This window comes from Eucalyptus grandis, chromosome 9 (assembly GCF_016545825.1).
Source record: "Eucalyptus grandis isolate ANBG69807.140 chromosome 9, ASM1654582v1, whole genome shotgun sequence".
Taxonomy (NCBI): domain Eukaryota; kingdom Viridiplantae; phylum Streptophyta; class Magnoliopsida; order Myrtales; family Myrtaceae; genus Eucalyptus; species Eucalyptus grandis.
In genome coordinates this window covers 11,842,636-11,857,120 of record NC_052620.1, presented here as the reverse complement: position 1 = coordinate 11,857,120, position 14,485 = coordinate 11,842,636, and the positions used below count along the sequence as shown (strand labels likewise).

The following is a 14,485-nucleotide window of genomic DNA, read 5'->3' as shown; positions in this document are numbered from 1 at the left end:
CCAACAGTCGCTCGCCAGTCGCTGTCGTTGCTGAGGTACAGGTGCTGGTGCAAGCTGGTGCAAGCACCAGCACCTTGCAGCAGCACACCACCTCCTGGTGGTGGTTGGTGGCTGTGGTGGATGGTTCGTGGTGACTGGTGGCAGCTGGATTTACAGTTTTTAATTTGGGGATTTTGGCCGATTTGGGATTTTTATTTTGGGAGACCATGAAGATGACGTAGTTTTGCACATTGATTATTGAGTAGACAATTCAAGCAAGTCACGTAGACCACTTTTACTTTTAAAATAATGTCACGTTGGATTTTCGGCTAGCTTTGTTGGGGTTGGCACTCAAATGTTTTTTTTTTTTTTTTTTTTTTTTAAGTGATAGTTAAGTGCACCTTTTGGAAATTGTGGTGCTTAAGTGTCTACCTGTACTAAATTTTGGCATTTGTGGCATATTTTTGCCTAGAATATTGAGTACTAATATGCCACAGAATTCATGCTGAACTGGAACTGGAGACAATGTTCATCACAATGGCATTAGTTTGCTTCGTGTACCGTGTAAATAGCGTTACAAGCAAACATTGCAACACTAATCTGGCAAAATTCACGACGAACCAAAATAATTCGTCTGTAACGCAATATCTTAAGGAAACAAGGAGATATTCCCCATACTATCAGCCTTACTCTTCATAAATTATATTTTGTTGAACCATGTTTCTTCTGATTACACAGCTTAAATTAACGCATACATAAAATTTGGACAATCAAGCTGCAGAATTCATTGCCGACTTTCAGTCCACCTTCCGCCCACTAGTTTGATTTAGGTGAAAGGAGTGGATCGCCGAGGAACGCCTCGATGTGTTTGTACATCTCTTTCGGGTTTTCTTTTTGCATCGCGTGACCACAATCCTTTATAACCACTAGTCGCCCGTTTTCATTTAAATGCCTGGCCAAAGTCATTCGAATAATTAAAAAAGAAGCAGGTTATTCCATAGAAAATCTACCAAGAGCAATAGAGCAAAAACAGATCCTCCTGTAATTTGATGCACATAAGCAATGGATTTTCAAATTGAAGTGGTCTTAGATGTTTAAGAACATTTTGGTTCTGAAGATTTGTTTTCAACCCATGATGTTGTTTATGCAAGTGGTTGTTAGAGAAAATCATGTTTCTGAAGACAGTAGAAAAGCCAAAGCAAAGCTTAGAAGGGGAACCTCTTTAATCTGTGACCCAGTTCCAATGGAAAGATTTTATCATATTCCCCCCAGATTATCAGTGTTGGCTGCATCACAAAAGATCAGTGGCTTGAGAGGATGGCAAGGATGAGAGAAGATATCGACAAAATCAATATAAATATGTCATGAGTAAATTGCGCGAGTCCGATAGAGAGGACAGATATTTCAAGAGAGAGAAACCTGAGTTATTTTGGGAAGATTAGACATCTTCCTATCTTTGCACATTGCATTGACCAGCCCTATCCTTTCTTGATGGTACTCCTTATACAAAACCTGCAGACAATCATGGTGACCATTCTTGAAAAGCCACAGAACTTGAGTGATCGACAAAAACTTTTCCTAGATTTCCCGTGAGAAATGTCATCAAATAAAATTTAAATGTTTAGCCTTCCGTAAGTCAGTTGAAACGGGACACTAATGCAAGATCGATGACAGTGAGAGTTAGCACATTGTATGACAAGTGGTTGTTTAATCTCAAGGGTCTTCATATTTTGTGTAGTCTCAGTTCACAAGGAACAAGCTACTAATTCATTCTGTCTTGTGTCCACAATGTTGCATACAGTCGGGATTCATGGACTTAGTGCCCTAATGCAATATTCCTCGGCCTCAAATGTGGGTAAGGGGGAACAAAGCTGCGATAATCCAGGGCAGAAACTTGGATTCATAGGAGATGCGCAAAGACGCAAATGCGCAGCTGAGAGATTTGTAACTTTTCGTCAACTTACATCAATGAAATCCTGCATGATGCAAGTGGGCATTCTCGTCACCGGCTTGTAAAAGGTGACCTCAAACATCTCCTTCACTTTCTCCGGCGTCTGTGGAAGCAGAAAAGTCAGGGCTTCGTCCACGCTCTTCACCTGCCGCGATGACATTGTGCCAAGACTCAGTTCCACTATCCCAAGTATGAAAAAACAGTAAGACGCACAGAACTCCAACAGAAATGCATATTAGTTCCTAAGCAGTTTTTGCAATCGAATCTATGTAATGTTTTTTTGCTCACCTGAAACATCCCATCCTCCATGTCCTTCTCCTCCATACATACCCCTGCACAGCACAGAACCAACTTCTCAACCATCTCCGGGAACTGCACCGACAAGCTATACCCCACGAACCCGCCGTAACTTATCCCCACCACGTTTGTCTTCTTCACTCCCTGATCCTCCAAGACTCCTGCAAAACGGGTCAAATGATTATTCGAGTCAGCCTTGCTCGTGTCCTGTGCTATGCTATCCTGACGTGTCAAAAGATCGACGGTCCTTACCTGCGATGCACTGAGCCTGAAACTGCTCAGTCCGCTCAGGCCGCACCGTGTAGGAGTCGCCAAAGAACAAGAGATCAGGCACGTACACGTTGAATCCAGCGATGAAGGGTGAGATGAACTCGTACCAGTTCCACATGGCGTTGGCTCCAGGCCGTGCAAGAGGAGCAAGTCGGGCTTGTTGGGTTCGTACGTCTTGGGTACCCAACAGTGCACGACCGTGCCGTCACCAAGGTCGATGGTGGTCGGTTTCAGGCCCGCCCAGGAAAAGGAGAAGCGGAACCATCGGTTACATGTCGCTACAAAGCTGAAGTACTTCATCATCAAGATTTGGTTCTCTTGTTTGCTCTTTGGGGTTATCTTCTTGGAGTTTTCTGAGAAGTGGGTCACGTTTGGAGGATGGAGTAGATCGAAGAAAATGGTGGGTTTGATCAAACGACGAAAGAGGTGCTCTTTTTATTTCTCAAGAATGCAATACTATTGGATTTAGCAGAGATGGGGATTCAGGCAAATCTGCAGATTATTCTGTAGCCGGCTAATTTTGGTGTCTAGTGGGATAAAGATTCAATGGAGATTCCATGGTTAAGACTTTTTTTGTGTCAATCCATGATAATGACTTAAAAAGTCAAAAAATAGAGCGTGGGTGGCTTCCTTAAAAAAAAATGATTAGACTATGATATGAGGGCTGCATAAAAGTCGATACAGAATAAAATTTATTTTATTCCGTGTTTAATTTTGTCCAAGATAGGATAAAGTCAAGTACAATAAGAATATAACTTAGATAAAATCGTGAGAATATGAGATAATGGTGGATATAATTTCTTATACGCATCATATGAAATCTATTTCCCTTAAATTTTTTGTATTAAAAACACATGAAATAATATTTGGGTTCTAATATAAAATAAGAAGTGGTTCGTATCCTTCAGTAGAGGGAGCTCGAGGAAAAGTGGTTTGTATCGTGGATTCTCAGAGTTGCCTAACAAACCTGTAAACAATCAGCATTAATATAAATTTTTGCGCCTAAAAACAGGACAATACGTTAAAGTCACTTAAAGCATGCATGATTACTTCAGCACCTGTTTCTTTCATTTCATTTCTTAGTAACATCAATGACGCAAAACAGACATTTAGAGGAGCTAAAGAAAGAGGCTCTCATGACAATAGCTAATGTTATATATCGAAAACAAAGTCCTAAATTTATGCATTCTAGCTAAGCAGTGATATCATCTTGAATAGTAATAATCTGCCTCCCATTCACAATTCATTAAAGTGCAGAGTAGACGGCTTCTCGTACAAGCATGGCCTCTACCGAACAAACTGAAAAAGTAAAACCTAGTGAGAATATGTGGTACCTCACACCTTGGATCAATTAATTCAGTTGGATTCAAAAGCTTTCTACACTTATCACGCCTTACGTAAAATCACAGTTTATCTGGGGTAGGACAGGTACCGTCCACAAGCCGATCAGTTAAAAATCATCACATTAAAGCTGTCACAACAAAACATCGTTCAACTGAAAAAATGTGAGCAACTTGTGCAAATGAATCTGTAAAGATGAACAAGTAAATAGCTTGCCAGACTTTCAAACCCTCTGCATGGTGTTCTTAGAAACCAATTGTTCTTGAACAATTTCTTGAAAATAGCTTGGCAAACTTCAGTCTGCTGTGGGGTTGATGGACGTCCAAACTTATCAAACCATATATTGAACCACTTATAGACTTGCTTATGCACTGCTTAATATCTGCGGCATGACAGGAGAGAAGATCGCATTGAAAATTTGATAAGAAATCAATTTTTATAAAATAAAAATGAATGTAAAAAAAAAAAAAAAAAGAATTTTCACGTCAAGAACGTTCCTACAGAGATGATTGCCGCGACCCACTGCATGATATTTTGATGATAACACGGCTGTCAAAAACATGTGCACAAGAACATAGAAAACCTGGAGTGCCTTTAAAAGAACACATGCCATCTTCTTACCGAAGACGTGTCCAATTAAGAAGAAATTCATTATGTTTTTCACGCATTTCAGAGCATCATCCACTCTTTTGACGTGGCGATGATGTAAAGAAATCAAGAGAAGTTATAATCACGTGTCGTAAGTCTGCTGCGGTGTGCACTTCTTCTCCGAGGTTCTAGTCTCTGTTGCAGTCCCATACTCATCAGTCCCACAAATATATAATGAGTTGTAACCTCTAAGGCGGCAATATCGAGCAAACAGATCCGCACTCAATACACCTGTCCTGACAAGGTAGATCAATCGAATTCTCTAGAGGGGCAAAGAACAAATCAACGAAATGAAACAGGATATAAATTACAGCTTGAAAGGGAAAAACAACAACATCAACTACTCTTCTAGGATAAACCGGTTGCGATGGGGGATAAGAATACCAGATTCTTCCATGCAACTACTATTCAAAGGAGACAATGCAACAAGATTAGTATGCTGCAAGATGACAACCAGGTATGGGTGTGTGACCCTCGGTGTTTAAAACAAATGACAACCGATTACTTCTCTAATCTATATCAGACAGTGGGACACCGCGACTATGGCCCTATTTTGAATCAATGTCCTTGTATAATCACTGAGGAAATGAACTTGTCCCAGACAGCTCCGGTCACTAAGGAGGAAGTCCAATATGCTACTTTCCAGTTGGGAGTTACTAAAGCGCTGAGCCCCAATGGTTTAAATGGATGGTTCTTTCAAAACCATTGGGATATTCTTCAAGATGACCTAGTGTTATTGGTGCAACAATTCTTCCTATCTGGAGTCATGCCACCTGATCTAAATCAAACTATCATCTCTCTAATCCCCAAGGTACCTCACCCTGAAAGACTCGATCAATATCGCCCAATCAGCCTCTGCAATTATGCCTACAAAATCATTTCTAAAGTGATTGCAAACCGCCATAAACCCTACCTGTCTGACCTAATATGCAAGGAACAGAGTGCCTTTGTGAGTGGATGACAAATACAAGATAACATCTTAATAGTGCAGGAGGTACTTCATCAAATTAAGACCAGAAAATGCAAGCGCCAATTTCGAGCTATTCTAAAGATGGAATGCAAAAAGCATATTACCGGGTTGAGTGGGATTTTCTACAAGATTATCTCCTCAAGATAGGTTTTCATGCTACATGGGTACACTGGGTCATGCAATGTATAACGATAGTATCTTTTAGTGTTAAATTCAATGGTGAACATCTTCCATTTTTCCAACCATCCCGAGGTCTTAGACAGGGAGATCCTCTCTCCCCCTATCTATGCATCCTTTTGGCGAATGTTCTCTCTCATCTTATCAATCAAGCAGTTACCATGGGGCTTCTCACAGGCATCAAATTGAACAGGCGGTGTCCTACTCTATCTCACCTGTTTTTTTTGCAGATGATGCAATTTTCTTTTTAGATGGAAAATTACTTGAATGTCAGAATTTGGCCAACATTATCAATCAATACTGCTTTGCTACTAGCCAGGCTGTTAATAGGAATAAATCTGGAATCTTTTTTAGTAAAGATTGTCCTCTTACCCTAAAGGAAAATCTTGCTCGGGAACTCCGAATACCTATGATAGATAAGTCTAGTAAATATCTTGGTATACCATCCGACTGGGGTAGATCTAAGAGGGAGATGTTTGCTTGGATATTGGGAAGAGTGAATTCCAAATTAGAAGGGTGGAAAGAAAACTTGATTTTGAAGGGTGGTAAGGAAATTTTACTAAAGACTGTCGTAGAAGCAATACCTCAGTATGCCATGTCCATTTTTAAGATACTTGTGTCAATTTGCAAGTCCATTGAACATAAAATTGCTAGGTTTGGTGGCAAAGTGACGGAAAGAAATCAGGCATACACTGGAAGAATTTGGAAGCTCTTAAAAGTAGCAAGAATAGTGGGGGTCTCAGCTTTCATGATCTTATTGACTTCAACAAAGCCATGCTTGGTAAGTAAGCATGGAGACTTCCACAGCATCCAACTTCCTTATGGAGTACCCTTTTTAAAGGGCTTTATTTCCACTCACAAGACTTTCTGCAAGCGGATCAGGGTTCCAAACCATCCTAGGGATGGCGGAGTATTCTTCTTGGAAGGGATGTTATTTTACCTCACCCGCAATGGTCTGTTGGTAGTGGACAAGCTATTAAAATTTGGGAAGATCGTTGGCTCCCTAGAGGGGTTATAGGAGGCCCTATACCTCGCGATGCTCCGCAGATGATAGCTGATCTATTCGACTCAAATAACAGCAACTGGAACACCCCCCTTCTTAATCAGAACTTTGATGCACCAACAATTGTTGAAATTCTTGCCATACAGGTAAGCCCTCATTATACTATTGATCATATTATTTGGTTAAAGACTCAAAATGGCAACTATACTGTCAAAAACGCTTACCATACCATCAGACAATACACTTCCAACAATCGACATAACCAAGTGAAGACTTTATTTGATTTGGGCTTAAGGCCCGTCCGCCCAAGTTGGGCCCAGAAAGCCCGGCCCACGGGAATAGGGCCCGTGGAAAGAAGGGGGTATAAAAGGGAGGAGAGAGAGAGAGAAAAGGGACCGTTTAATTAAAAAAAAAAAACGACGTACGCTTCTCTCCCTCCCTCTCTCTGTCGTTTTCCTCCAAAGGGAAACAGTGACTCCCGAAGCGTTTTTGCTTCACCGGATCAACGGGACCAAGATTTCTCTTCCTCCATTGGCATCGGTGTTTAATCTGTGGCTAAAAGGTACGCTCGAATCTGTGGTGTGCTTTAGGATCGGTGATACGTGTTAGAATTCCCGGGCTTGTCTTCCGCTTGAGTTTAGGGGTTCGATTTAGTGTCGAATCCGGTTTTTCGGGGATCAGTCATTCCCAACATTGGTATCAGAGCCCTAGTTCATATTTTCCCGATCAATTTCATGTTCTTTGATTGAGTTTTCGCGAAGAAACTTTCGGCCGTACGGATCAGGACAAAAATCCCGACACCCGAGCGTTCTTCGGCCTTTTTACTGAGTTTTTGTATGTCGAAACTGTTTTCTTAAAAGATGGGGAGAAAGGCGACGCGAGACGAGTCCGGAGGTATGTCGTGCACCACCGGGCGACGCCGCACGCGCCCACACCCGAGCGTTCTTGACGGCCGCCGGCCGTGCGTGGCGCGCGACGCGCTCGAAGCGTTGCGTCGCCCAAGACGTGCGGCACACGCGTCGGTCGCGAACCGGCGCGTGCGCACCGCCGGCGGGCGAGCCGGCACGCGCCGGTCTGCGGACCGACGCGTGCCGACGTCATCGATGACGCCGCACGGCAACGGTTCCGCCGGACGGTCACCGCCAGCGACCCGACCCGGCGAGACTCGGCACGCGCGCGGCACGTGTCGGTTGACGTTGCGTGACGTCAACCCGCGCACGCGTGCGGCACGTGCCGGTTGACGTCTCGCATGACGTCGGCCCGCGCACGCGCGCGGCACGTGCCGTCGGTTCGCGCGAGCCGGGCCCATCGGTCGGACTGGCTCGGCCGGTCCGACGACCGTTGACCGACGTTGACTGGTGACCTCCGTTGACCGTTGACCGCCGTTGACCGTTGACGACCGTTGACCGACGACCGTTGACTGTTGACCGTTGACCAAACAAAAAAAAAAGAAAAAAGAAAAAAAGAATGTGTTTCTTTTTCAATTAAGTCTATGTGGATTATAATGTGATCCCTTGTTTGTTCTGCATTTGTTGCAGGAACAATGCCTCCTCTGAGATTACGCGCACCTATTCGTGCAATTACCGATGAGCAAAAGGATAGGCTGTCTAAGTTGATAGGCGAGGCGACCGATCATCGATGGGAGAGAGGTGACTTAATTGATCATGTCCTTGAAGTCAACGGGAAAATTCAACAGGTCATATGGAATGGTCGTCCAATATCACAGTCGAGATGGTGCGATTTTCATAAACACTCTTCCACCCGAATGGCAAGATGTGTTGAATCGCATATGGGATGTCAACGGAGCTGCTTTCTATAAGAAAATTGTGATGGATTTTGTAAATGAATATTATTGTATTGTTATAAGGGAAAAGATCAAGAAATTGAACAAAATAGGATCTTTCCCAGTTCGTGTGCTGACTTGGTGTTAGTTGTATTGGCTGATATATATTAAGTGTGCTTTGTGGACAACTTAATGTAATAATTACTACCTGATTGTTGTTACTGTAGCAACTTATATGTTATTGGTGTTAATTGAAAGCATTATTGTTTTATTGGATGCCTATAATGTGTTGCTTTACATTCTCGCTGGTTGTCAGTGGGTAATTAGTCAGGTAGTTTTAGAAGTTTTTGTAGCTTCATAGAATTGATTTTGCATAAGATAATTATATTGATGATAGTTTTAAGTTAGGTTTTTGGAGGATAATTGGAAACATAGTGACATTTTGATTCTGAAGCCTTACTTGAAATTATTCATTAATATGATGGGTCTATGTAAAAAGGGATGCATAAATGATAGGCATTAATAATTCGTGCATATGTCCGATGTGTTCGAGATCAATGACTTCAGCCACAAAGAGCATAGTTGCCGAGCTGAACAAAGGTGAAAAGCTCAATGGTGACAACTATGAAATTTGGCACATGAAAGTCCAATATGTGCTGGAAAAGCAAGAAGCACTAGAAGCTCTTGACCATATTATGGAAGATCTTGAGGATGCTGTGCGCCACCTTGAGCTAATAGAGGACCGTCTAATGGCATTTGAGTCAAAAGTAGACATTTACAATGCTGGTTCTAGCTCAGAAAGGGCTTTGAGCTCTAAGCGCAAGCGTATTGATTCGTTCAATATGTGGGATTGCAAAGGATCAAGTCCTTGTTGCAAGAAATCAAAAGTTAACCAACACAAGAGAGGAAAACGTCCTCAAGTGAAGAAAATGTCAAGGGTGAAGTGTTACAATTGTGACCAGAAGGGTCACTATGCTCGCAATTGTCGTGAGCCAAAGAAGGTAAACACCCCTTGTACTTTTCAGAACTTTACTTATGTGTCGAGTTCTGTATTCTTGACTGAGTCTAATCCTTTGTGGACTGTAGATTCAGGAGCGACGGACCATGTAGCGAAGGATAGAGGATCCTTCGTGGAATTCCGACGAGTGCCAACTGGAACTAAGTGGATCTATGTGGGAAACAACTCCAGAGCTGAAGTGAAAGGAATTGGCACATGCCAACTCAATATGCGTGGTGGACGCACTATGTTCCTTCATGATGTATTGTATGCTCCGGAGATTCGTCGGAATTTAGTGTCTGTTTTAGTGTTGGTTAGACTAGGTTTTAATATGAACTTCCATAATAAAGGTGTAGATTTGTATTTGGATATAAACTACTATGGTTGTGGTTATTTTCTAGATGGTTTCATTGTATTAGATATTGAGTATGTCAATGCAAATGTTAGTTATTCCCTTCTCACGTCTCCCAATAAATATGATAATGATGTGAATGTGTGGCATGCTAGCCTTAGTCACATTGGCCAACAGCGTATGAATAGACTAGCCAAAGAGGGCTTGTTGGGCAATATTGAAAAAGTCGATTTGTCCATATGTAAGCATTGCCTAGAAGGGAAAACGACAATGAAACCATTTGGAAAAGGAAAAAGAGCTGAATTTCCTCTGCCTTTAATCCATTCCGATGTCTCGTGGTCCAATGAATGTGAAAGGAAGGCATGGGGCTGTTTATTTCATCACTTTTATAGATGATTATACTGATACGGATATGTCTATTTGATTTCTCATAAATCTGAAGCAATAAGTTGTTTTAAAAGGTTTATGAACCTGGTAGAGAATCAATTAGACAAGAAAAATAAAAGCATTGAGATCCGATCGAGGTCGAGAATATTTATCTGATAAGTTCAGAAAATTATGTGGTGAAAAGGAATAGAATACAGTTGTCTATTCCATATACTCCTCAACAAAATGGTGTTGCGAGAGAAGAAACAACCCTATTGGAAATGGTTAGGTCCATGATGGCGTATGCTAACTTACATATCACTTTTTGGAGTGATGCGTTGTTAACTGCTGCCTATATACTTAACCGGATGCCTTCTAAATCAGTTAGTTCCACTCCATATGAGTTATGGACAGATAGAAAACCGGACTTAAGTTTACTTAAGCCATGGATTATGCTGCCTATACTCATAAGTCCTGTCACAAGTTTGGGAAATTGAGTCCCAGATAAAAGTAGAGTATTTTAATGAAATACTTCGAACACTCGATTGGGTATGTGTTCATAGGTGAGTAGGAAAGTGGGAGAATAATTGAATTTGAATCACGGGATGTCACATTCTTAGTGGATGAATTTCCTAAGAAGGGCGAAATAGGGGAGGATTGTTCCCTATTTGAAACCTTGGATCAAGATAATGACCTTAGTGTGCTCAAACGGTTCTCTTTTGTTTCACTCACTGTTCATTGATTTTTGTTTCCTCTCTTCCGGAGTTCTGCTAATGTTGTACATTTTTAATCTACTGCACAGAGTTCTCCTTTAACTGATCATGTTGGAGCACAAGATACTACAGCAAAATCTGAATAAAACTATTTCATATATTTCAAAATAGGGACTAATTTTCAGGATATCACATATAGTTTGAGGCTTCATCTTTCGAGTGGAAAGGTAGTCATATCACTCACTCATCCCGTTAGAATTTTTTGGGGTGCAACAGTGAAAGCAATACTACAAGCAAACATTACAACACTAATCTAGCAAAATTCACAATGAACCCTAAAATATGCAACTGTAACACAATATCTAGAGGAAAAAATGAAATATTCCCCATTCTTTGGACATTGCTCTTCATGGGTTAATTATGTTGAACCATGTTACTTCAAATTACATAGGCTATATTAATATTTATATACCTCGGACAAGCATGCTGCAGGAGGCTTATTCGACCATAAATTCAATGCTGACTCTCAGTGCACCTTTTGGTCTTTGGTTTGATTTGCCTTCTTAGGTGAAAGGAGTGGATCTATGAGGAACGACTTCATGTGTTCGTATATCCCTTTCAGGTCCCTTCCATTCGGGGCATGACCACAATCCTTTATAATCACTAATTGCGCAATTCCTTCCAAATGCCTGGCCAAAGTCATTCGAACGATACAAAAACAGAAGCAGGTTACTCCATCAAGAAAGTTTACCAAGAGCCATTTAGCAAAAACAGATCCTCCTGGAATTTGATGCACGTTAACATTGTAAGTTCAAACTGAAGGGGTCTCAGTGAATAACACTTCGGTTCTGAAGATTTGGCTTCATCCAATTATGTTGTTTATATAAGTGCTTGTTAGAGAATTAAGCTTCTAAAGAAAGCAGAAAAAGCAAAGCAAAGCTTGGAGGGGAAACCTTTTTAATCTGTGACCCAATTCAATTGGAAAGAGTCTATCATATTCCCCCCAGATTATCAGTGTCGGCTGCATCAGAAAAAGATCCATGGCTTGAGAGGATGTCCAAAGACAAGAGAAGATATTGACAAATCAATGTGAATAACTGGTTCAATTGCTCGAGTCCTATCAAGAGGACAGAGATTTCGAGAGAAAGAAACCTGAGTTATCTTAGGAAGATTAGACATCTTCCTATCTTTGTGTAAGGCATTGAGCAGCCCTGTCCATTCTTGAAGGTGCTCCGTACCCATGAACTGCAGACAATCATGGTAAGCTTTCTTGAAATGCCACAAAACTTGAGTGATCGATATAAGCTCTTCCAAGTTTAGCCCGCGAAAAACATCACCAGATAAAATCTAATATTTAGCTTTTCATGAGTTTGTTGGAAAGAGCGCAGCTGATGTGAGATTGATGGACAGTGAGAGTTAGCACTATGTATCACAACCCACCGTTTAATATCTACTGGCCTTCACAACTTGACATCTTGTAGTCTCAGTTCACAAGGAACAAATTACTTGTTCATTTTATCTAGTGTCTGAAATGTTCATTATTGTCGAGATTCAGGGACAAAATGATGCCAATGCATTATTTGTAGACCTCAAATATGGGTTACCGTGAACAGAGTTGTGAGAGTCAAGGGCAGAATGCTGAATGGTAATTTTTCTTTGACCAAAATTTCACGTCCTTGCACATGTACAAACTCTCATAGAATCGACAGATAACATGGGGTTTTGGGGTTTACTCTGATCTATTTAGAATTTAATCGGCCTGATACCTCCTAATCTTGAGCAATAAAATGTGAATAAGACTATCATGAGTATGGCCAGGAAGTGGCCTACACGATAACATAAAAACAGAGGAGAGCCATGTAAAGATTCTACTTCCCCATTCAATGTATCTATTACCTGATAATTAACCGTATAAACTTCCATTATGAATCAGGAAAAGGAAGGGTGAGAGTTTCGCTAGCAAAGGAAACGAAAACTGAACACTTGGCATCAATAAACTCGGATTTGTAGGCAATGTGCTAAAACACAAACGTGCAGCTGAGAGATTTGTAACTTTTCGTTGACTTACATTAATGAAATCCTGCATCAAGCAAGTGGGAATTGTCATCACCGGCTTGTAACAGACGACCTCGAGCAGCTCTTTCATCTTCTCTGGCGTCTGTGCTAACATGATACTCACGGCCTCGTCCATGCTCTTCACCTGTAAGACGACATTGCCCAAAGACAGACCCAGTTCCATTATCACGAATATCAAGAAACAGTGAGACACGCACTGAACTCCCACAAGAATTAGGCACAAGTTCCAGAGCAGTTTCTGCAACTTGATTACCACTCAGGAAACGAGTCTATCTAATGTTTTCTGGCCCACCTGAAACATCCCATCCTCCATATCCTTCTCCTCCATACAAACCCCTGCACCCCACAAAACCAACTTCTCCACCATCTCAGGGAACTGCGCCGCCAAGCTATATGCCACGAAGCCACCGTAACTTGCCCCCACTACTGCCGTCTTTCTCACTCCCTCAGCCTTCAAGACTCCTGCAAAACGGGTCAAATGCTGATCCAAGTCAGTCTTTCTCGATTCATTTGGTATCCTGTCTGTCAGAAAGTCGACAGTCCTACCTGCGACGCACTGAGCCTGAAACTGCTCGGTCCGCTCGGGCCGGTTCGTGTAGGAGTCGCCAAAGAACAAGAGATCAGGCACGTACACGTTGAATCTCTCGATGAAGCGCGAGACGAACGCATTCCACTGCCACATTCCGCTGGCTCCGAGGCCGTGCACAAGGAGCAAGTTGGGCTTGTTGGGCTTGTACGTCTTGGGGACCCAACAGTGCATGACCGTGCCATCGCCGCTGAGGTCGGTGGTGGTCGACTTCAGGCCCATCCGGGAATAGGAGAAGCGCAACCATCGGTCGTATGTCGCTGAAAAGCTGAAGCACTTTGCCATCGAGATTTGGTTTATCTTGTTTGCTCTTTTGTGGGTATTGTCTTGAGGTTTTCTGAGGAGTGGCTCGCTTTTGGAGGACGGAAATGGTGGGTTTGATGAAGAAATGAAGGTGGCGTTTTCTTTTCTTCTCCCTTAAGAATCTCTTCTTCTTCCTTAAGAATGTGATACTATTGGATTGAGCAGAGACGGCGATAAAGTCAACCTGCTAATGGCTGTATTCTATATAGTCTGCTAATTTTGGTGTTTACCAGGAAGAAGATTCAAAGAAGCTTTCTTAACCGGCTGTATTCTATATAGAATACTAATTTTGGTGTTTACCAAGAAGAAGATTCCAAGAAGCTTCCTTGGTTAAGACTTGAAAAGCCAAATCAAACACGGTGGCCTCAAGAGATGTGCGTCTATCGAGAGATTTAAATTAAGCTAACAGTAAAAGTCTATTCAGATGTGCAATTATTTTAGAAGTGTCAATTTCAAGAGTCCTAAAATTCGACCATTCTTGAGATATAAGAAATTGTTATTTTATCAATACACTGATAGTTGAATTTATTATGAATTGATTACTCATGAGTTAACTAATCTATTGACAGAGACCATAAAAGATTAAAAAGACACATGACTAGAGAATTCAATCGTGGATAAATAGCTTGATCCTCGACAAGGGACAATATTATGCTATTGCAAGTCAATTAGC

General features: G+C 41.7%; 2 protein-coding genes across 2 annotated transcripts; both read right to left on the bottom strand.

Annotated features, from left to right (window-relative positions):
* Positions 1-507: 507 nt before the first annotated feature.
* Positions 508-11,421, bottom strand: LOC104418302 (2-hydroxy-6-oxononadienedioate/2-hydroxy-6-oxononatrienedioate hydrolase-like). Its single transcript, XM_039301341.1, is given in 8 exon segments — positions 508-931; positions 1,198-1,265; positions 1,399-1,491; positions 1,944-2,075; positions 2,219-2,388; positions 2,480-2,629; positions 2,632-2,850; positions 11,320-11,421. Coding segments are annotated over 8 exon segments (981 nt in total). The 5' UTR covers positions 11,333-11,421; the 3' UTR covers positions 508-795.
* Positions 10,987-14,002, bottom strand: LOC120285986 (2-hydroxy-6-oxo-2,4-heptadienoate hydrolase-like). Its single transcript, XM_010029605.3, has 6 exons — positions 13,470-14,002; positions 13,216-13,385; positions 12,916-13,047; positions 12,000-12,092; positions 11,801-11,868; positions 10,987-11,536 (listed from the first exon to the last, which is right to left on the bottom strand). Exons 1-6 carry the CDS (start codon positions 13,792-13,794, stop codon positions 11,374-11,376), a joined length of 951 nt encoding a protein of 316 aa, XP_010027907.2. The 5' UTR covers positions 13,795-14,002; the 3' UTR covers positions 10,987-11,373.
* Positions 14,003-14,485: the final 483 nt, after the last annotated feature.

Coding starts and splice junctions, on each gene's coding strand:
- LOC120285986 (XM_010029605.3), bottom strand. CDS start 13,794: ATGGCAAAGTGCTTCAGCTTTTCAGCGACATACGACCGATGGTTGCGC. Junction 11,869..11,999: donor ATCTTCCTAAGATAACTCAG/GTTTCTTTCTCT, acceptor TTTCTGATGCAG/CCGACACTGATAATCTGGGG. Junction 11,537..11,800: donor TTGGGTCACAGATTAAAAAG/GTTTCCCCTCCA, acceptor GACTTTGGCCAG/GCATTTGGAAGGAATTGCGC.